The sequence below is a fragment of the Somniosus microcephalus genome, chromosome 1 (genome assembly GCF_052327205.1).
Source record: "Somniosus microcephalus isolate GS21.2 chromosome 1, FLI_Smic_1.0, whole genome shotgun sequence".
In the NCBI taxonomy this organism is placed as follows: domain Eukaryota; kingdom Metazoa; phylum Chordata; class Chondrichthyes; order Squaliformes; family Somniosidae; genus Somniosus; species Somniosus microcephalus.
In genome coordinates, this window is record NC_140987.1 from 382003663 (window position 1) to 382026335 (window position 22673).

Sequence of the window (22673 nt, forward strand, 5' to 3'; positions counted from 1 at the left end):
TCAGTGATGTATCCTGCCAAAGAAACAGGAGTAGGCCATTCAGCCCCTTGAGCCTGTTCCACCATTCTATTAGATCATGGATGACCTGTCCTTTGCTCCATATCCCTTGATACCCTTACCTAACAAAAGTCTATCGATCTCAGTCTTGAAAATTTCAATTGAACCAGCACTATCTTTGTGTGGAAAAGTGCTTCCTGATTTCAGTCCAAAATGGGCTACCTCTAATTTTAAGATTATGCCCCCTTGTTCTGGGTTCCGCCACCAGAAAGAAATAGTTTCTCTGTACCTACCCTATCGAATCCCTTATCATATAAAAAGTCTTGATTAGATTATCCCTCAACTTTCTAAACTCAAGTGAATACTAACTAAATTTACATAACCTGTCCTCATATTTTAACCTTTTAAACCCTGGTATTATTCTGCGCTGTATTCCCTCCAAGGCCAATATATCCTTCCTGAGGTGTGGTGCCCAAAACTGAATACAGTACTCCCAATGGGGTCTGATCAAGGCTCAGTACAACTGAATCATAACTTCCTCACTTTTGTATTCCAACTCCCTTGAGATAAAGTTCAGCCTACTATTAGCCTTTTTGATTACTTTTTTTGTATCTGTACTGGCTTTTAGTGATTTATGTACATGAACATCCACATCCCTTTGCTCTTCCACAGTTTCTAGTCTGTCACCATTAAAAAAATATTCTGGTTTGTCTTTCTCGGATCCCCACATTAAATTCCATCTGCCACAGTTTTGCCCATTCACTTAGTCTGTCTATGTCCCTCTTTAACTTCCTGCGCCCATGCAAGTTACTGTACCTCCTAACTTAGTGTCATCTGCAAATTTGGATATACAACTCTCTATTCCTTCATCCAAGTCATTAATATACATGGTGAAAAGCTGAGGCCCCAGTACAGATATTGGAGATACTTGTCCAAGTGCTCAGTCACCCTGTCCTTGATAATGGATTCCAATAACTTCCCCACAGCTGATGTTAAACTGATAGTTCTGTAGTTACCTGGTTTCTCCCTCCCTTCTTAAATAATGGAGTGATATTTGCAATTTTCCAATCCAAAGGCACAGTTCCCAAATCTGGAGAGCTTTAGAAAAGTATGACTAACGCATCTGCAATTTCTTCCCCTATTTCTTTTAATACCCTGGGGTGGAAACCATCATGTTCTGGAGATTTATCCATCTTAAGTCCCATTATTTTTTCCATTACCATTATTTTATTTATATTAAATTCACTAAGTTCCTCCCCTTGACTTATTTTTACGTTCCCTTGCACAGCTGGTGGCCCAGAAATTCGGGTCGGAGGCTTCCCGCGGGTGCAAGCCTCTGACCTGCACTCACCTAGCGCACCGGCCGTTGTGCTGTGGGCCCACATGGGATTCTGATCCTGGGTCTGCTCCAACTGCCGGCGCGCAGTGCTTGTGTATCCCAGGGGCGCAGCGCAGTTTGTTCAAAGCGTCCCCTGGGATCATGTGGGCCATGGAGAGCCTATGGTAGCAGGGAATCTGTATTCATAGATTTGACAGGAAGACCTGTCAAATCTATGAATACAATTCAGCCCCAAACATAACTAAAACGTCAAATAAATTTTTTAAAAATCACATTTTTAAAATAACTATAAATTACATAAAATAACTATTTTAAACAATAATTTAAATTTTTGAAAAAATTAATTACAGTTTCTAATGGGGCTAAAAATAAACTTACCTTTCTTTAAAGTATTTTAAAATAATAAACCTGTGGAAAAAATGTTTTTATTTTACTTAATTCACCTTGTTAAAAGCAGGCCTTGTGACTGTTTTTTTTTTATAAGCGTAGCTGCTGGAGACATACCCTCCCGGAAAAACCTGCAAAAAAATACAGAAGTTCCAGGCGTACGTGCTGCCTCTCCAGCACACGCGTTCGACCTGTGAACCCCTTCCTTTAAGGGAACGGAAGTTCTGGTTTCCCGCGCATGCACAGTGCATGCACGAAACCAGCACTTTTGTTGGGCCAACACGTGAGTAACCAGCGCATACTCACCTGTGGGGACCCGAAGTTCTGGCCCACAGTATTTTGTTCTCTTCTTCCAATGGGGAGAACAGATACAAAGCATTAAGTTAACAAGTTTGTCATTTCCTTATTGTCCATTCTGGTTTTACCTACATCTGTCTTTAATGGGCACACATCCCCCTTTACCACTCTCTTAATATATTTATAAAAACTTTACTATTAGATTTGATATCCCTTGTAAGTGTTTTTCATATTCCTTTTTGACCTCATTACTTTCTTTGTATCCCTTTGTTGCTTTTTATAGCTCTCACGGTCTCCTGGATTTCCACTTTTCCTTGTGTTTGTGTAAGCCTTTTCTTTTAGCTTGACACTGTCTCTTACCTCATTTGACCATGGTTGCTTAACTACACAAGTGGAGCTTTTGCCTTTTAGGGGTATGTATTTTAGGCAATTTTGTTGAAATCAGAATTTGCTTGAATACAGAAAAATTCTTAGTCCCTGAGAATTTTGAGTGCTTCCTCATAAATAAAAATCACAAACACTAATGTGTAACAGGATCTATTTTAAACTTTTTGTCTGCAAGCACTTTTATAATGAAATTGAGGTATTAAAGATTCTATAAAATTGCCTCATAATCTGAAAAGTTACGAAGTGAGATATTTGTGCTGAGATGCCTGGTGCCTCTGTTGTTCCTGTGACTTAAGTAGAGCCTTTCTCAGCTTCATAGAAAATTTCTGCAACATACCTTTTTAATATGCATTTTTAGATTAGCTAAGTGTTGTGAAACTGTTAGCTGCTTCTGGAAATAATTATTTTTGTCTTGAGGACCTGTGTGTAAGCAATGGAAGAGAATATGGCTGTTTGTCATTGACTGTAAACAGATACTTTGACTAATATATTTGACTATTTATTTGACTATTTGTTTATTTATTTATTTATTTGACAGATTATTTGACTAATACCTCAGTTTTGTGAAATGACAGTGTATGCAAATTTGCCACAGTGACAGGGGACAAAGTTATCATCTGGAATGGCCGGCCCACCAGGGCATATCCTGAAAAGAAGGGTGATAGCTGAAGATTAACATCAATCTGAGGTTTTAAAAGCCCACGCAGAGAGGTATTTTTGCAGCTAGGTCTCCCTGTTCTACAGTTTACTCATTTTCACCATTTATTTATACATCATGGTGGTAAGAGAACTCCATGAGGACAGCACTGAGTTCTGCCTATGTGAGATTTTGAAATACAATTTTCAAGTATACATACATTCAAGTATGTAAATTTTGCATTGTATTTTGCTTGGTATTACATAAGAACATAAGAAGTAAGAGCAGGAGTAGGCCATATGGCTCTTCGAGCCTGCTCCGCCATTCAATAAGATCATGGCTGATCATCGACCTCAACTCCACTTTCCCGCCCGATCTCCATATCCCTTGATTCCCCTAGAGTCCAAAAATCTATCTCAGCCTTGAATATACTCAGCATTCAAAGCCCTCTGGGGCAGAGAATTCCAAAGATTCACAACCCTCTGAATGAAGAAATTCTTCCTCATCTCAATCTTAAATGGCCTACCCCTTATCCTGAGCCTATGCCCCTTAGTTCTAGACACTCTAGCCAGGGGAAACAACCTCTCAGCATCTACCCTGTCAATCCCCTTCAGAATCTTGTATGTTTCAATGAGATCACCTCTCATTCTTCTAAACTCCAGAGAGTATAGGCCCATTCTACACAATCTGTCATCATAGGACAGCCCTCTCATCCCAGGAATCAATCTAGTGAACCTTCATTGCACCGCCTCCAAGGCAAGTATATCCTTCCTTATTTAAGGAGACCAAAACTGTATTCAACAACATGTGCCCTTATATACAGTAGTGCCTTTAACACGGAAACATGTCTTCTTGTTTTTGTGTGAATCTTAATTCTTGTAGATAAAAATTTGACTTGTATGTTAGCCTGGACAGTATGGTCTGATGCTGTGATTTTCCACCTTTGAGACAGGAGTATGTAAACTCTGGTGTGAAATAACTCAATAAAATAATAATTATTAGTTCATTCCATCCTGCTCACGTTCATGGCACAAAAAGGGTTGTAAGCTTCAGATCATAAGGCATGAAGGTCCATTTATGGAAACTGCATTTCATCCTGAAGACAAATAGAAAATAGCTGAATTGTAACAACCCTTGTTGATGTTTTGAACTTTAAAACTACTCCTTAGATACAGCCTGGAACCACACACTTACAGCACTCCACTTTGTGCCATCATGGATGGGAATGCAAAGTTGATGTGTTTTAAGTCCCCATTTCCTCTACTGTGCTATTACAATGTAAAAGTCTACTTGACACTTTTTAAAAAATTGTATTTATTTTCTCTTCCCTATTTTTATCTCTTCAGACGTTACAGTCAATCTACAACTGCCACTCTAACCAGCAGCGAGAGTGTGCATGAGAAGAGTTAGCTATGTCCTTTGTAGAACACTGGCTAATTATTTCCCTGGCACATAGCCTGGTTGTTGCTTTTTCTGGTCGAGTTCGACCTTACGCCACAGTGTGTGTAGTCTTAGTTCTTCTGGCCAAATTGATTGATTTGAAAAGCTTTTTTTTCTTTCAAATTATTGTGAGAAATACTGCTTTTTAATGACACCTAAGCAATCCTATACTATATATATGTCTTTTTTTAAATTAAAGGCACTGAGTCAGAAACCGTGACATTCATCCAAGTTTTGCAAAGTCGTGATGCATCAAAGTGCCAGTGAGCAGCTGTTTCCTGGGATACTGAGGACTGCGTAGGTGTTGCATTCCAATTTAGTGCAGCGCACTGGTGTGATTCCAATGACAAAACGAGCTGTTGATGGGAGGGGGCGGGAGGGGGGGTGGTGGGTGGCTGGACGCCGCATATTGGCATTCTGGAAGCTGTAGTCCCTGTTTAAGGCGTGGCCGCCATCGAATAACCCGCATAGTCCCGCTAAAAAAATATATCTTACACCCTGGGTAAGGAGGTGGGCTGGGGGGGGTGGGGGTAAAAAAGCCAGTCTGGGAATTATTACTGGAGGAAAACTACAACCCCCACAATGCTGCATGGCCCGGCGAGGTGAGGAAACCAAACTTGCTCAACGAAAGGCTCCGCCTATACTCGTCAGCGATTGGTGGATGGGGCGGAAGCCCGCTCGCTGTATGGCGGAGGCGCCGATCCGTCAGGGCAGGTGGGCGGGGCCGCTGCCAGCAGGCTGGGTTGTGCTGCACAGTCGCGGTGGTGCGGGCTGTGCTCGGAGCGCATTTAAAGGCGTGACGTGTGAGGTACGTACTGTATGTGTCTCTCCCTCTTTTGTCTTCATTAATGAAAGTCTAAAGGCGATTTCATGTATTTGTTGAAGCTTCTTAATGTTGCAGCTGAGTGGCTTTCCAAGGTGTCTCCGTTCTTGTCCTGATGATTTTTTTTTGCTGCAGCATCACTTCTTTCCACCCGCACATTCCCGTTTCCATGGAGACCCCATGTAATATTTAAGGATGAAATGATCAGAAGCCTTCAGCAATCTGATTTTACTGAGCCAGTATTATCTATAAGCAAACTTAAAAAGAAATAAACCTTGTTGGTAAGAATCCTTAAGTAAAGCAAACACCCACCCCCCTGTTGATCAGCCCTGTGTATTTTCACTTGATTCTCTTTTCATTTTCCGAGATTGTTATTACATTTGTTGGACTGACTCTCGTGTGATATTACAGACAAGGTTTGTCAGTATCTTGTTTAAAAATATTTAGCTGTGGGTTTTATTCTTGTTTTTAATTTTTTTTGCAGAGTAGCTGTTGTATGGACTCGAGAGTTGTGGCTGGCTCTCGAGGCATTGCTCCAATTGAATAAGCAATGGCATTAAGCTACAGATGTAGAGCATTGCGGGGTTAAATGTGCTTTTTTCCAGTTGTGTAATAAACGTCAGTGTGCATAATTCTAGTTTTATATTTGAACATGAAATGAAAATTGATTGTTGTGAGTTTATTGTCTCACTCCACTCTTACTGGGAACCAAGTCTGATTGTGGCTTTTATTTATGTGTAGCTACAGAGAGGGACAAAAGGAGGGGGGCGGAGAGGGGTTGGTAGGGTCGGGTAGGATCTTATGGAGAACTCTGAATTGTTTGATCTACATACCTAGAAGATGACTAAGATAGAGTAGCCACTCCATCAAAGAGCAGGGCCTACTTAAAGCTATAGTGAACTACAAATATTGCCCACACTTTTATTTTAAAAAATACCATACATTTATCGAGCACCTTTCACATGGACATTATACAAGGAGAGTTGTGAAGACTGAGCAGCAAGTAGGGGAGATGACCAAAGGAATAGGCTGAGACAAGTATTGAGAAAATCTTTGAAGATGGGAAGGAAGTTGGCAAAGGTGAAGAGGTTTAGGAAGAGAATTCAAGTGCAAGAGGGCAGCACGGTGGCATAGAGGGCAGCACGGTGGCATAGTGGTTAGCACTGTTGCCTCACAGCGCCAGGGACCCGGGTTCGAATCCGGCCTCGGGTGACTGTCTGTGTGGAGTTTGCACATTCTCCCCGTGTTTGCGTGGGTTTCCTCCGGGTGCTCCGGTTTCCTCCCACAGTCCAAAGATGTGCGGGTTAGGATGATTGGCTATGATAAATTGACCCTTAGTGTTAGGGGGATTAAATACGTGGGGTTACGGGGATAGGGTGGGATATGTGTTGGTGTAGGGGTTATGGGGATTGGGTGGGATATGTGTCGGTGCAGGCTCGATGGGCTGAAATGGCCCCTATCTGCACTGTGGGGTTTCTGTGATTCTGTGATTCTGTGATTTTGAAGTTGATACTTTGCGGAACAAGGAGGCAGTGGAAGTTTTCGAGACTGGGTGCGTAGGAATTTCTTCAAAATCAGATGTAGTTTGTGTAGGTTTGAGTGGGGGGGGGGAAGAGCATTACAGAAATTGAACATTCAGATGTTGAATGCATAGAGGCAGTGAGATTAGGTAGGGGTGTAGATGGGTGATATTCTTGAGGTGAAAGTAGGTGGTCTTGGTGATGGACTGGATATGAATGGGTTCTGAAACTCAGCTCAGGGTTGAATGGGACCTTGAGAGATAGAGCAGTAGCTCAGGAGGACAGGGGAGTTGAGAATAGACTTTTTGTGGAGGTGGAAGGAGATCATAGCAGTTTTGAAAAGGGGGAAACAATTCCTGATGGTGCTGCGAGCATGAGGCCTAGGAGTGTTATTTGTTTTTGATGGATTGGGTTGGAAGGGGATTAATGAAGCACATAGAAAATTCAGAAGCCTCCTTGTTTTGTGCTTTGAGCAGCACACACATGCTGCTGACTTCGGCTTTCCACTCTTTCCCCCCTGGCATTGTCCCAGTTTTGATGGCCATCAACATAAAAACATGAGCCACATCTGCTGGATTTGACCTTGCTGTGAAAATATGGACATTTTAGTCACAGAGAAAATGGATTAGCTTTCAATTCTTCTGATTTCTCAGTGATTAAAATCACCATGTGATATGGTACAGAGCCACACAGCCCAGGAAGGTCCTAGGTTTTATTCCTGAGTTAGCTGATTACAATTACTGAAAACTTGGCTAGCCTTCTCTCTCCTGATTGTTAGCCAGTGAATCCTGGTGGAAAGTGTGCATTTATGAATTCCAGGTGAAGATATGATTGGACTTTTCCCCCCCCCACCTAAGTAAAAGTACCTGCCATTATTCCCTAACATGGCTCACACATGACTCGGTAAGGCACAGGAGGGCTGTGAGAACTGTGGAGCTTCTGTATGATTCACTGTCTTCAGAAAAGGAGAAAATTGGAGGAAGAAAATTAGTTAGATTCCTTAGGCCAGCCTTTTTGTTAGAAATCGAGGGCCTCACTGGCTTTTGGTGTCAATTTGAAGTACAGTACTTTGCCCAATGGTGTTGCATGTTTAATAAGTGTATGTTGGTTTGCCCATGATTGCATATTTGCTTTCCATAAGAACATAAGAAATGGGAGCAGGAGTAGGCCATTCGGCCCCTCAAGCCTGCTCCGCCATTCAATAAGATCATGGCTGATCTTCTACCTCAACTCCACTTTCCTGCACTATCCCCATATCCCTTGATTCCCTTAATATCCAAAAATCTATCGATCTGTCTTAAATATACTCAACGACTGAGCCTCCACAACCCTCGGGTAGAGAATTCCAAAGATTCACCACCCTCTGAGTGAAGAAATTTCTCCTCATCTCAGTCCTAAATGGCCTTATTCTGAGACTGTGATCCCTGGTTCCAGACTCCCCAGCCAGGGGAAACATCCTCGCTGCAACTACCCTGTCAAGCCCTATAAGAATTTTGTATGTTTCAATGCGATCACCTCTCATTCTTCTAAACTCTAGAGAATATAGGCCTAGTCTACTCAATCTCTCCTCATAGGACAATCTCCCCATCAGGAATCAGTCTGGTGAACCTTCGTTGCACTCCCTCTATGGCAAGTATATCCTTCCTTAGGTAAGGAGACCAAAACTGTACACAATACTCCAGGTGTGGTCTCATCAGGGCCCTATATTTCCACGATGCAGTGTGGCTCCATTTGTCCTGTAGTCTGCATTATTTATTATCTATTACTGACCTGCAGTCTAATGGCAAAAGCCTACTCTTAAAAGATGAAAAGTGGACATTGCCTTTGTTCAGTGGCATGTATTGTTATGATTAGAATTCTACCCCAGTGATAAGTCTAAAGGTCAGCTATTTGAAGGAACAGACAGTCTGGGTGTACTTTTCAAATTTAAATAAACAGGACTTACTCATAGTAGAGAGAGGCCCCACTGTGATTAGTCCCTTATTTAGTCACCAAAAAGAAAAATGCTTTGAAAGTAATGTCGGCAACCAGAGGACACAGATTTAAGATAATTGGCAAAAAAGTCAGGGGGAGATGAGAAGATTTTTTTTAATGCAGCGAGTTATGATGATCTGGAATGAACTGCCTAAAAGGGTGGTAGAAACAAATTCAGTAGTAACTTTCAAAAGGGAATTGGATATATACTTGAAAAGGAGAAATCTGAAGGGTTATGGGGAAAGAGCAGGGGAGTGGGACTAATTGGACAGCTCTTCAATAAGCTGGCACAGACACGATGGACCGAATGACCTCCTTCTGTCTTGTATGATTTTTTGGTTCTATATTGTGCATGGATCATATCGAGGATGGGTACTCAAGTTAGCCATGTCTGAAATAATTCCCTGAAAATGGCTGTTGGATGGCATGCCAGCGCTTGGATGAAGATACTCATAGCAGATGTAATGTAGAATAGTGTGTACCCTACAAAATTAAATGTGGCTTGGTGACAAAACAGATAGCTAAACACTTTTGGGAGTCAGCCATCATAGGTAAGTGCTGTTTATTGGTATTTAAAAAGTATGTTCCTTCTAATTATAAACAGCTGGTGCAACACTGTGTGTCTTGTTTTTTAGTTTAAGAATGAACACTGGAAGGGTGCATTCCAGAAGGGGGCATTCCTGAAAAGGGCCTCAATGACATAGCAAGCTGGATGTGCAGGGGACTTTTCCTTATTCCCGCATTGTTGTTCCATTTTGAATGACAGCCATTTCAGCTTAATTATGTTATTAAATAACAGCTCAAACTGTCTAAGTGTTAAAATTATGTAACGTTAGGACTCCATTCCTTATGTCTGCAGCGTTTCTGTATTTTTTTGTTCCTCCATTGTCCTCCTCCCTTAACCTAGTGATGCTGAGGCCAATAACATTCCCACTATGTTTATTTTTTTTGAGAAATTACTTTTAGGACATCACTGAAGATACCACTTACTTAGCTTTATAACTTGCTGAGTAGTAATTCCATTGATTAGGCGTAGCTAAAATAAATTGGATTAAAAGGTGTATTATTTGCTTTGGCTCTGCCAGTTTAAATTTTGGTGCAGATTGAGAGAGTTCTGTCCCTCCTGGAGTTTAACTCAGCGAGGCTCTCTCGGGGTCTGTCCACTCCTGGCTCTACATTCTGAATTTTGAAACAACAATTGAGACTGGAGCTTGGCACTCAGTCTCTCTCTCTGCATTGTTACAATTTAAAGAAAAACAGATAAAGTGCTGAAAAAGCTGATAGTTGGGTGGATTGAATTCAGCAACAGCGTGTAATGAGTCACAAAGCAAAATTCCTGCTGGGAATGTGCAACTCTTTGCAAAACGTGCAACACTTAAAGGGATGTTTTCAGATAGACCAATTGATAATTTTGATTCCAAAATGCCTGAAACTCTGGACAGTCAGGAGTGCGTTAAAAGGTTTCAAAACAGTCTGCTCCAGTCTTTTATGTTCCTACTTTCCTCTTGCACTCATGCCCCCACTGCACTAATCCAGGCTCATGTTGCTCTTGAGTCAGCAGCTTGGCGGTGTGAGAAAGTTGCCAGGGTGATCCTACTAGCAATATGTCTTGTTCTTATTTGAGGGTATATCCTTCTATTTCGTCCCCTTTTTACCTGATCTTCCTGGGCCTTGCATCAACTACAGCCGAGAAAGTGGACAGGTGACCAGTTCACAAGCCCCTTCTAATGTTGCTCTGAATTTGCTCTTTGGAAGTGTGCAGGAGTGGCTTGGAGGAGGGTGTCTCCATCCAGTTATTTCTGGGTGGCATAGTGGTTAGCACGGTGGCATAGTGGTTAGCACTGTTGCCTCACAGCGCCAGGGACCCGGGTTCAAATCCGACCTCGGGTGACTGTCTGTGTGGAGTTTGCACATTCTCCCCGTGTTTGCGTGGGTTTCCTCCAGGTGCTCCGGTTTCCTCCCACAGTCCAAAGATGTGCGGGTTAGGTTGATTGGCCATGATAAAAAAAAAATTGGCCCTTAGTGTTAGGGGGGATTAAATACGTGGGGTTACTGGGATAGGGCTTGGGTGGGATGGCTGTCAGTGTAGGGACCGGGTGCTAGGGTTTGGATGATCAGCCATGATCTCGTTGAATGGCGGAGCAGGCTCGAAGGGCTGAATGGCCTACTCCTGCTCCTATCTTCTATGTTTCTGCTTTCCTTGTACATGCCTGGCCTCCAGTCACATCTTTCCATGGTTTGAAGTCAAGAGCCCAGTGGCATGGGGGTAGGGAAACCAAATCTATGTTCCATCTGCAGTGATACAGGAGATTGTTGCTCCAGTATGCTGGATTGCACACCTGCTAATATTTTTAGATCCAGTCTTCTCCCCTATCCTGTTTTTTCCCTCTTCTTCCAAATGTAAGGGTTCATCCCGGGGTATGCCAAAGCATCCTTGAGAACATCGAGCTGTAATAAAAGCTTTTTAGTAAATGCTTACACCGCCATTTCTATTAGCATACAGTGTAAGCATTCCGCACAGTACTGTAAGCCTAAGTCGATCTTCTACAGCAGTCATTTGCTAGTCATAGTCACAAGGTCCCAATCTTAGCAACGACATGTCTCTTCTAGTCACGCCTGCTGTTTTCAGACTTCTTGGATTAATAATTGTCATAAACTGGGATAGCCAACTAGAAACATTAATGACAAATAGCAAACACGTAGAATCTCTGTAATTCTAAAACTGTTTGAAGAGATTGATGCTGGGAAATCATGTCGTTTTCTGCCCTCCTCAGCTAAAGGCCTGACATATGTTGATGTGCATTTCCATGGGTACCAATAGTCCTATGGCAAGTGACTCTAGCTTAGGGACACCGAATCAAACCGAGGACTTTCCTGATCATTATGGCTCAGTACCACACCACAGTGCTGCAAAGGGCCTCTGTGTTAGTATATTTGTAGTGGTTAAGTTGCTAAGACAACATTCTGCAGTACATGATTATTTTAGGAAAACCAGTTACATTTATAATCCTAGGAATAATCTTGCATGCCTATACATGAAGTAAAAGCTGTGCTGTTAAAGTCATGTCTTCGAATTGGTTCTGGGGCTGAATAATGCAGCCTGTGCTACGAATGGATGATAGATGCCTGCAGAATGACCTGACTAAATTGCATGTGCAAAATGATATCGGACAAACATTGTATCCACCAAGTTCCCCCACACATTTTCCATTTATACCATTGTTTCTTATCTTGTGTTCTGTTAGTGTCACGCACAGCGCATTTTAATTTATTTTTAAAATTGTTTTCTTGATGGAACCAATTGAGTGTTAGCAGGATTCCCAGATGCTGCATGAAGTACCCTTGGACAGCTACATTAGTTCTGTGGAACTGCACCTGTATCTAACTGGCTAGAAGTCAACTTGAGTAATGATGTGGAACCCGGTACGGTGCTGGCAGAGTCTGTAAGATCACTTGGGTTCTGGCAGTTACTGAGTACTGTTTGGTTTAAAGCAAGTTGCTAACCAAGGTCAGACTCGAGCTGACAGGCCTATCCATTTTACTGATGGTGATGTCAAGGTTGATATTTGGAGCTACGGACTAAATTGATTTGAGCTGGGAATGTTGTTGATTTCCTTTACTAACTAGTCCATGTTGGAGTAACATTTATAGCATTTGTTCAGGGTTAAAGACCAGCAGTTTAATTCTTGTTGTTCAACTGCGTCTTACTTGCATAATTTATTCACTGTGGGCCTGGGATTCCTTCCTGCTTCTCTTTTTTTAAAATTCATTGATGGGATGTGGGCGTCGCTGGCTAGGCCTGCATTTAGTGCCCATCCCTAATTGCCCTTGAGAAGATGGTGGTGAGCCGCCTTCTTGAACCACTGCAGTCCATATGGTGTAGTTACACCCACAATGCTGTTAGGAAGGGTGTTCCAGGATTTTGGCCCAGCGACAGTGAAGGAACGGCGATACAAGTCCAAGTCAGGATGGTGTGTGGCTTGGAGGGGAACTTGTAGGTGGTGATGTTCCCATGCGTCTGCTGCCTTTGTCCTTCTAAGTGGTAGAGGTCGCGGGTTTGGAAGGTGCTCTTGCTCCCCAGGACAGCAACAGTCAATGTTCGCAAAACAGTATGTTTTAATAATTTGTCACTGTGCTAGCCTAAATTTCTATCTGTGATTCAGAACTTGTTGGCTTGGAGACTACTTTTGCTACTTCGAGTGCTTCTTGGCTCACAGGCCTTCTGCAGTGGCTGCCCGTCATCAGTACTCTTAAGAATTTGTTTGGCATTGTAATACTGGTAAACTCCACATTTGTACTGTAAAGAATGGTGTATAGGTCAGTACAGTGCAGCTGTCACTTGCTGCTGGAAGTAATTAGTAACTTGCACCCTGGGGCTTGGTGCTTCCCCTTCATCTTTAATTTTAATTCATTTATAAAGGAGCAAAGACATTGTCATCATACTGTAAGTACAAAATTAGGGGCTATAAGCAGAGGATGAATCAAGGGATACCAAAAAATGTTAGTAATGTTAGATGTATGAGCTACAAATTCCACCATGTGTAGTATAAACGGGATAGTATATGTGTTCACTGATTTTTGTTTTTTAATATAATGGTTTATTTTGCGGGTTTGTTGGCGCAGAAGGCTGTTGTGCATGTGACAGAGAAATGCTATTTATTTATTTTTACTTATTCGTTCACGGGAGGTGGACGTCGCTGGCAAGACCAGCATTTATTGCCCTTGAGAAGGTGGTGGTGAGCTGCCTTCTTGAACCGCTGCAGTCCTTGTGGTGAAGGTACTCCCACAGTGCTGACTGACTTTGTCATAGCAGTTTGGTACAACTGAGTGGCTTGCTGGGCCATTTCAAAGGGCAGTTAAGAGTCTGGAGTCACATATAGGCCAGATCGGGAGAGGATTGCAGGTTTCCTTCCCTAAAAGACATTAGTGAATCAGTTGGGTTTTTACAACAATCCTGTAGTTTCATGGTCACCATTACCGATGCAAGCTTTTTCATTCCAGATTTATTTAAATAACTACATTTAAATTCCTCCAACTGCTGTGGTGGGATATTAATAATTAAAAAGGCAAATGAAATGTTGGCCTTTATCTCAAGAGGGCTGAAATACAAAGGGGTGGAAATGATGTTACAGCTATACAGAGTGCTGGTTAGACCCCATCTGGAGTACTGCATTCAGTGCTGGGCACCGCATAGGGGGTGCAGCGCAGACTCACCAGAATGGTATCTGGGCTAAAAGGGTTAAATTATGAGGACAGGTTGCATCGATTAGGATATAGACGATTAAGAGGTGATCTAATTGAGGTGTTTAAGATGATCAGAGGTGTTACATAAGAACATAAGAAATAGGAGCAGGTGTAAGCCATTTGGCCCTTCGAGCCTGCTCCACCATTCAATAAGATCATGGCTGATCTTCTACCTCATCTCCACTTTCCTGCACTATCCCCATATCCCTTGATTTCCTCAATATTCAAAAACCTATTGATTTCTGTCTTGAATATACTCAGCCACTGAGTATCTACAGCCCTCTGGGGAGATAATTCCAAAGATTCACCATCCTCTGAGTGAAGAAACTTCTCCTCATCTCAGTCCTAAATGGCGGACCCCTTATTCTGAGACTGTGACCCCTGGTTCTAGACTCTCCAGCCAGGGGAAACATCCTCCCTGCATCTACCCTGTCAAGCCCTGTAAGAATTTAGTATGTTTCAATGAGATCACCTCTCATTCTTCTAAACTCTAGAGAATATAGGCCTAGTCTACTCAATCTGTCCTCATAGGACAATCTCCCCATCAGGAACCGGTCTGGTGAACCTTCATTGTACTCCCTCTATGGCAAGTATATCCTTCCATAGGTAAGGATTCCAAAACTTGTACACAATACTCCAGGTGTGGTCTCACCAGGGCCCTATATAATTGCAGTAAGACGTCTTTACTCTTATACTCAAATCCTCTTGTAATAAAGGCCAACATACCATTTGCTTTCCTAATTGCTTGCTGTACCTGCATGTTAACTTTCAGTGATTCGTATCCAGGTCTCTCTGAACACCAACGTTTCCCAATCTCTCACCATTTAAAAAATACTCTGCTTTTCTATTTTTCCTACCAAAGTGGATAACTTCACATTTCTCCACATTGTATTCCATTTGCCATGTTCTTGCCCACTCACTTAGCCTGTCTATATCCCCTTGAAGCCTCCTTGCATCCTCCTCACAACTTACATTCCCACCCAGCTTTGTATCATCAGCAAACTTGGATATATTACATTTGGTCCCCTCATCCAAATCATTGATATAGATTGTGAATAGCTGAGGCCCAAGCACTGATCCTTGCGGTACCCCACTAGTTATAGCTTGCCAACCCGAAAATGACGCGTTTATTCCTACTCTCTGTTTTCTGTTCGTTAACCAATCCTCAATCCATGCTAGTATATTACACCCAATTCCATGAGCCCTAATTTTGTTTAATAACCTCTTGTGTGGCACCTTATCGAATGCCTTCTGAAAATCCAAATACACCACATCCATTGGTTCCCCCTTATCTATTCTGCTAGTGACAAACTCAAAAAACTCTAACAGATTTGTCAAACACTATTTTCCTTTCATAAATCCGTGTTGACTCTGCCCAATCCTATTATTATTTTCTAAGTGCCCTGTTACCACGTCCTTAATAATAGATTCTAGCATTTTCCCTACTACTGATGTCAGGCTAACTGGCCTGTAGTTCCCTGTTTTCTCTCTCCCTCCTTTCTTAAATAGTTGGGGTTACATTTGCTACCTTCCAATCTGTGGGAACCGTTCTAGAATCTATGGAATTTTGGAAAATAACAACCAACGTTGATGGGGTAGATAGAGAGAAACTATTCCCTCTGGTGGGGGCGTCCAGAATAAGGGGGCATAACCTTAAAATTAGAGCCAGGCCAGAGATAGGTATCATGGACGTTGAGCTTGGAAAGAGAAAGGTTCAGGATTAGAAAGGGTGGGAGATTTTGGGTGGGGATGACAGGAAGAGGAGTAAATGGCGGACACAGCTGCTGAAAGATTTCATCCACGATTTCTTAAGCACTATCTGGAACTTGGCAACACGAATGCCACAATGAAGTCCAACCTGTGCACTGCACCAACCACAATAATGTCAAAGCTGTAGTGGTAGAGATAAAAAAGAAAAAACACAAATGCTACAGATCTGAAATATAAACATAAAATGTTGGAAATGCACAGTAAGTTGACCAGCCTCTGAAAGGTAAAGATAGGATATGAGCCTTCATCAAAACTTTTCTTTCCCTTTTTAGATGCAGATCAGTGTGCCCTGTGTTTCAAGATTTTCTGTTTCTGTGATCTATTCTGTGACTCTAATACAGCCCATGGGTGTTTTGTTGACACTGAAATATCCATGTTGTCCGAGGGATGCAATTAGTGTGAATTTATTGAGTGGTAATGATTACCAGGAAATAAAAGTCAGTATTTGTTATTTTTGTAGTTTCCACTGTGTAAAGTTAAAGAATTTACTAAACTGTCATAAATAATAATGGTTTAATAAAATGATTTACACACAGAGGAAGATATACTCCAGTATATATATCATGAATAACAATGACTATATTATATAGCGCAATGACTATTATATAAATATACCTTATTTTGGAAAAGAAACCTTGATGTATTAACTATGGAATGATGTATGAGAAGAGTGATTAAAATGGTAGTAATGTGATTGCTGTTAGTGATATTTAAATATATGTAACATAAAATATATTACTATCCAGCAGATTACTGGAATACTTTCCATATCCTATGTTTTCAACTGACATAGTACTGAGTTAACAAAAGAGTTATGCTGTAATTCTCCTGATATGATCATGCATACTGATCAGACTTGAATGAAGCATTAGAAGAAATTTTAAAAAATCATCACTTGCTTGTTTGTCCAGGGACTACTCAGGATTTGCTTGAATTAGTACCAAAGTGGTTCATATCAAAGTCACAAATGACACCCTATGTGACTGTGACAAAGGTAAACTATCCCTCCTCATCCTTCTCAATCTGTCTGCAGCCTTTGACACAGTTGACCACTCCATCCTCCTCTATCGCCTCTCCACCCTCGTCCAGCTGGGTGGGACTGCACTCGCCTGGTTCCATTCTTTTCTATCTAATCGTAGCTAGAGAATCACCTGCAAGGCTTCTCTTCCCGCTCTTGCATCGTTACCTCTGGTGTCCCCCAAGGATCTATCCTTGGCCCCCTCCTTTCTCTCATTTACATACTGCCCCTCGGCAACATCATCCGAAAACACAGCGTCAGTTTCTACATGTACGCTGACAACACCCAACTCTACCTCACAACCACTTCTCTCAACCCCTCCACTGTCTCTAAATTGTCAGACAGCTTGTCCGACATCCAGTTCTGGATGAGCAGAAATTTCCAACAACTAAATATTGGAAAGACCGAAGCCATTGTCTTCGGTCCCCGCCACAAACGCCGTTCCCTAGCCACTGACTCCATCCCTCTCCTTAGCATCTGTCTGAGGCTGAACCAGGCTGTTCGCAACCTTGGTGTCATATTTGACCCTGAAATGAGCTTCCGAAGACCGCCTAATTCCACCTCCGTAACCTCGACCGACTCCGCCCTTTCCTCAGCTCATCCGCTGCTGAAACCCTCATCCATGCCGTTATTACCTCTAGACTTGACTATTCCAATGCACTCCTTCTGGCCTCCCACGTTCTATCCTACGTAAACGTGAGGCCATCCAAAACTCTCTTGCCCGTGTCCTAACTCACACCAATCCCCATTCACCCATCATCCCTGTGCTCGCTGACCTACATTGGCTCCCGGTTAAGCAACGCCTCGATTTTAAAATTCTCATCCTTGTTTTCAATTCCCTCCATGGCCTCGTCCCTCCCTATCTCTGTAATCTCCTCCAGCCCCAAACCCCCCCCCCCGAGATCTTTGCGCTCCTCTAATTCTGGCCTTTTGAGCATCCCTGACTTTAATCGCTCAACCGACGTGGTCATGCCTTTAGCTGCCAAGGCCCTAAGATCTGTAATTCCCTGCCTAAACCTCTCCGTCTCTCTACCTCTCTTTCCTCCTTTAAGATGCTCCTTAAAGCCTACCTCTTTGACCAATCTTTTTCATATGCCCTAATTTCTCCTTCTGTAGCTCAATGTCATATTTTGCTTTATAACACCCCTGTGAAGCACCTTGGGATGTTTTACTGCTTTAAAGGCGCTATATAAATACAAGTTGTTGTTGAATTAGTAAAGTAGGAGATCAGTCTTCCCCACTGCTTATTACTTTTGGACTGTATAACATAGACTGTGTTTTAAAGACACAATCCATCTTGATTTGGATGATTTTGATAAACCATTTAAACTTCACCTTGTAATATATGGCATCACCTGAACTGCTTGATATATAGACATTATATGTAGTGAATGCTATTCATCTGGAATATGTAGTGAAATAACTCCTAAAATCACTACTCAAATCATGCCACAGCGCTGAAATGGCCCTAATCAGAGTCACAAATGACATCCTATGTGACTGTGGTAAACCATCCCTCCTCATTCTTCTCGACACACCATGCTCCTTGAATGCCCCTCCTCTGTTGTCCAGCTGAGTGGGATTGTCCTCGCCTGGTTTCACTCTTCCCTATCCAGTCATAATCTCCTGCAATGGCTTCTCTTTCCGCATCTACACCATTACCTCTGGAAGCCCCCTAAGGATCTATCCTTGGCCCCCTCCTCTTTCTCAGATTAAAAGCACTATATAAATGGAAGTTGTTGTTGTTGCATGCTGTGGGTCAAAATTCCTGATCTCACTACAGTTTTGAATCTCCCAGAGTGGTAGCAGCAGTTTGGAGCCAGGTGCAGCAATAAGAGGTGAGTTAGGGAAGATTACACCCATGGGTGGGGGTGGGTGGTGGTGAGGGATGAAGAGTGCCAGGGTGAACTGGGGGGGGGATAGTGCCAGAGGGAGCATGGAGAATAGTGCTAGGATAGGGGAGGGGTGTAAGATTAGGGGGAAGAGGAAGATCATGCCAGTGTGAATGGGGAGAGGAAAAGATTGTCAGTGTGATCTGGGGAAAGGAGAGAGAAGAGTTCCAGTCAAAAACAAGGGAGAAAAAATAATTTATATTTATATAGTGCTTTATCACATCCTCAGGACATCCTTGAGTACTATACAGTCAATCAACTACTTTTTGAAATGCAGTCACTGTAGTTATGTCAGGAAATGTGGCAGCCAATTTGGCACACAGCAAGGTCCCACAAACTGCAAATTAACACGTGACTGGATAATCTGTTTTTTAGTGGTGGTTGAAGGAAGAATTTTTACCGAGACACACTGGGAGAACTCCCTGCTCTTCTCTATATATTGCCATGGCATTTTTTACATTCACGTGAGCTGGTAGAGGGGGGCCTTGGTTTAACATCTCATCTGCAAGATGGCACCTCCAACAATGCAATACTCTCTCAGAACTGTTCTGAAGTGTCAGACCAGATTAGACTAGATGAAGTCTGCAGTGGAGCTTTAACCCATAACCTGAGTCAGAGGCGAGAGTGTCACCAACTGAGGCAAGTTGATACAGGAAGAGATAATTAGCTCTGAACTGGGAAGGGACGGGAATAAGTAAACAGTTTGACATTCAATAAAACAATTTAACAATCAGAGTTAGCAACAGAGAATACAAATAACATTCATAATAACATTGTCATTGTCAAAATCTTCTGGTGATTAATTTGGGAATTGGGAACCAGTACATTCCAATAGGGTAGCATTTAATCAATCAATAGCAAAATACTGCGGATGCTGGAAATTTGAAATAACAACAGAAAATGCTGGAAACACTCAGCAGGTCAGGAAGCATCCGTGGAGAGAGAAACAGAGTTAACATTTCAAAGGGTCACAGACCTGCATTTTCTGTTGTTATTTAATCAATCAAGTTTGATGTGCACATATCAAAGATCTTTTTCTACTCCAGTGACATTGTGAGTGGTATTCCTCCATCATAATGTCATCAAAACATAACCTAATAATACCACACGATGAGTCGAACACAACATGCTGAATCTAACCAGCAGTCCAAAGCATAAACAAGGTAATTAAGGGCAATTAAGAGACTCTGGTAAAAATACAAGGATCTCTCTTTGTAACACTTTAGGAATATGGATTGCACTGGTGATCCAGTCTAGGCATCCAGATAGTATGCGAATGTAAAGTTCTCTTTTGCCACTCCCCTAGTCAACTTAGCAATAAAGATTGGTACAACAGAGTCTAGCCCACTGAAAAGTAAAGTCATCACTGGCCGGAGTCCTTTTTCCAAGTAGGCTGTAAAGAATACTTGTATTCACCCACAATGGTAAAATGAGTAAGCACATAAAGGGTCAGATGTATTTCTGCTGAGTTTGGAAGTTCAACCATTGTACATACAGCAGGAGAGCTGGGCCTGCTGACTGTCGGACATCATGGCAGTACTCTCGGACATCATGGCAGTACTCTCGGACATCATGGCAGTACTCTCGGACATCATGGCAGTACTCTCGGACATCATGGCAGTACTCTCGGACATCATGGCAGTACTCTCGGACATCATGGCAATACTTTCTGATAGTACCTTCGTGACAGTGACTGGCAATTTACTACGTCAACTGTAACAAATCATGCATATGTCACACTTAAGGCTAAAGGGATCAAGGGATATGGGGAGAAAGCAGGGGCAGGGTACTGAATTTGGATGATCAGCCATGATCTCATTACATGGCGGAACAGGCTCGAGGGGCCGAATGGCCTACTCCTGCTCCTATCTTCTATGTTTCTATGAGATTCATCCATGTTGAGACTGGCAGCCCTTTGAGGTGGAATTGATTCTATGTCAATTGCACTTTGACTTTAATTGTTCAGTGCTGCAGCTGATAATTTTATTTTATATTTCCTTGTTCATTTAACGGAATACAGGATAATGCTGTATAATGGGTTAGCCTAGAGTTTCCTTATTTATAAGCTAGCACTAATTTTCTATAAAAATATTCATAGTTTATTTTTAAAATACATTTACATATTGATGGGCCTTCAATAACCACAAAACTAGAAGTTATAGACTTAAACAAGTTGGCTTTTAATCACTAAGATCAGAGCTAACATCTCAACACGCCGACTGGTTCACAGGAATGAGTCATACAGATCCTGGGATCTTTATGTAAGAGAAGTCGGGCGGAGCCAAGAGCCCAGACCTGGAACCTCCCAGGTTAGTCAGGAAAGAGGAAGTGAAACTATACACAGTGGGGGAGGGTAATATACATGAGTGCAAAATGAATACAGGATCAAGACAAACAGATTTCGTTACATTCACCCCTTCTATAGATTTAGTCCATCGGGGTGATGTTTCTTAAAAGTTGGTATAAGTGAGTCTGTCAGGAGGTTTTGCAGTTCTCAGTGATCGGCGCAAAGCCGGTTGGGGTGCCTCTAGGGGAGTGGATTCTGGTTCCTCCGCTGTCCGGGCCTCCGCAGTGTCTTCCAGGTTATCTGCAGTGTCCTCCAGGTTAAAGTTGGGTATTGATACCTCTGGGCGTCCTGTCTCTTTGTAGTGTAGATCTTCATCGGGTAGTCTCCCATCGTTCTCTCCGCTCCCCGAGGGAGCGAGGTCTTTTATGGAAACAGTGTCCTCTCGCCCGTCAGAGTATTCGATATAGGCGTACTGAGGGTTTGCATGGAGGAGCTGTACCTTTTCCACAAGGAGGTCCATTTTATGGCCTCTCACGTGCTTCCGCAATAGTACTGTCCCCGGAGACGTCAGCCACGCGGGTAGAGATATACCCGAGGTGGATTTCCGGGGGAAAACGAACATCTTTTCGTGAGGGGTAGCGTTAGTGGCAGTACATAACAGAGACCTTATGGAGTGGAGCACGTCTGGGAGGACTTCCTGCCAGCGGGAGGTCGGAAGGCCTTTTGACTTTAAGGCTAACGTGACAGCCTTCCAAACAGTAGCATTCTCCCTTTCCACTTGCCCATTACCCCGGGGGTTGTAGCTAGTGGTTCTGCTAGTGGCTATCCCCTTCGAGAGCAAGAACTGGCGCAGCTCGTCACTCATGAATGACGTCCCCCTATCGCTGTGTATGTAGTTCGGCATGCCAAACATGCAGAATAGATTACAGAGACACTTGATGACCGTGGCACTGGTCATGTCTGGGCAGGGAATGGCGAAGGGGAAGCGGGAATATTCATCAATGATATTGAGGAAGTATACGTTATGGTCGGCAGAGGGAAGGGGTCCCTTGAAGTCCAGACCTAGGCGCTCGAATGGCCGTGTGGCTTTGATAAGGTGTGCACGGTCAAGCCTGTAGAAACGAGGCTTGCATTCCGCACAGATGCGGCAGGCTCTGGTCATTGCCCTGACCTCCTCGATGGAGTGGGGCAGATTGCGGGACTTTATAAAATGGTATAGTCGGGTGACCCCTGGGTGACAGAGGTCGTTGTGGAGACCCTGTAATTTGTCCGTATGAATGCTGGCACACATTCCCCGCGATAGGGCGTCTGGGGGTTCATTAAGGGCTCCCGGCCTGTACATAATATCATAGTCGAACGTGGATAGTTCGATCCTCCACCTGAGTATTTTGTCATTCTTGATTTTCCCCCTTTGTTATTAAACATGAAAGCCACCGACCGCTGGTCGGTGAGCAGGGTGAAACGTTTGCCGGCTAGGTAGTGTCTCCAGTGCCGCACTGCCTCCACTATAGCCTGTGCCTCCTTCTCGACAGAAGAGTGCCTGATTTCAGGTCCCTGAAGGGTTCGGGAGAAGAAGGCCACAGGTCTCCCAGCCTGATTGAGGGTCGCAGCTAAGGCAAAGTCTGACGCATCGCTTTCGACTTGAAAGGGAATGCATTCGT

At 42.9% G+C, this 22673-nt stretch overlaps 1 protein-coding gene across 2 annotated transcripts in view; it reads left to right on the forward strand.

The window, feature by feature from the left end:
• The first annotated feature begins 5018 nt into the window (after window positions 1-5018).
• Window positions 5019-22673, forward strand: part of prrg3 (proline rich and Gla domain 3) — a 51969-nt gene continuing 34314 nt past the window's right edge. The window contains exon 1 of one of the 2 annotated variants that reach the window (XM_085996273.1): window positions 5019-5301. In XM_085996273.1, coding sequence (XP_085852399.1) covers window positions 5074-5301 — 228 coding nt within the window. In that variant the 5' untranslated portion in view covers window positions 5019-5073. The remainder of the gene's footprint in view (window positions 5302-22673) is intronic. The other variant, XM_085996278.1, reaches the window with a different exon arrangement.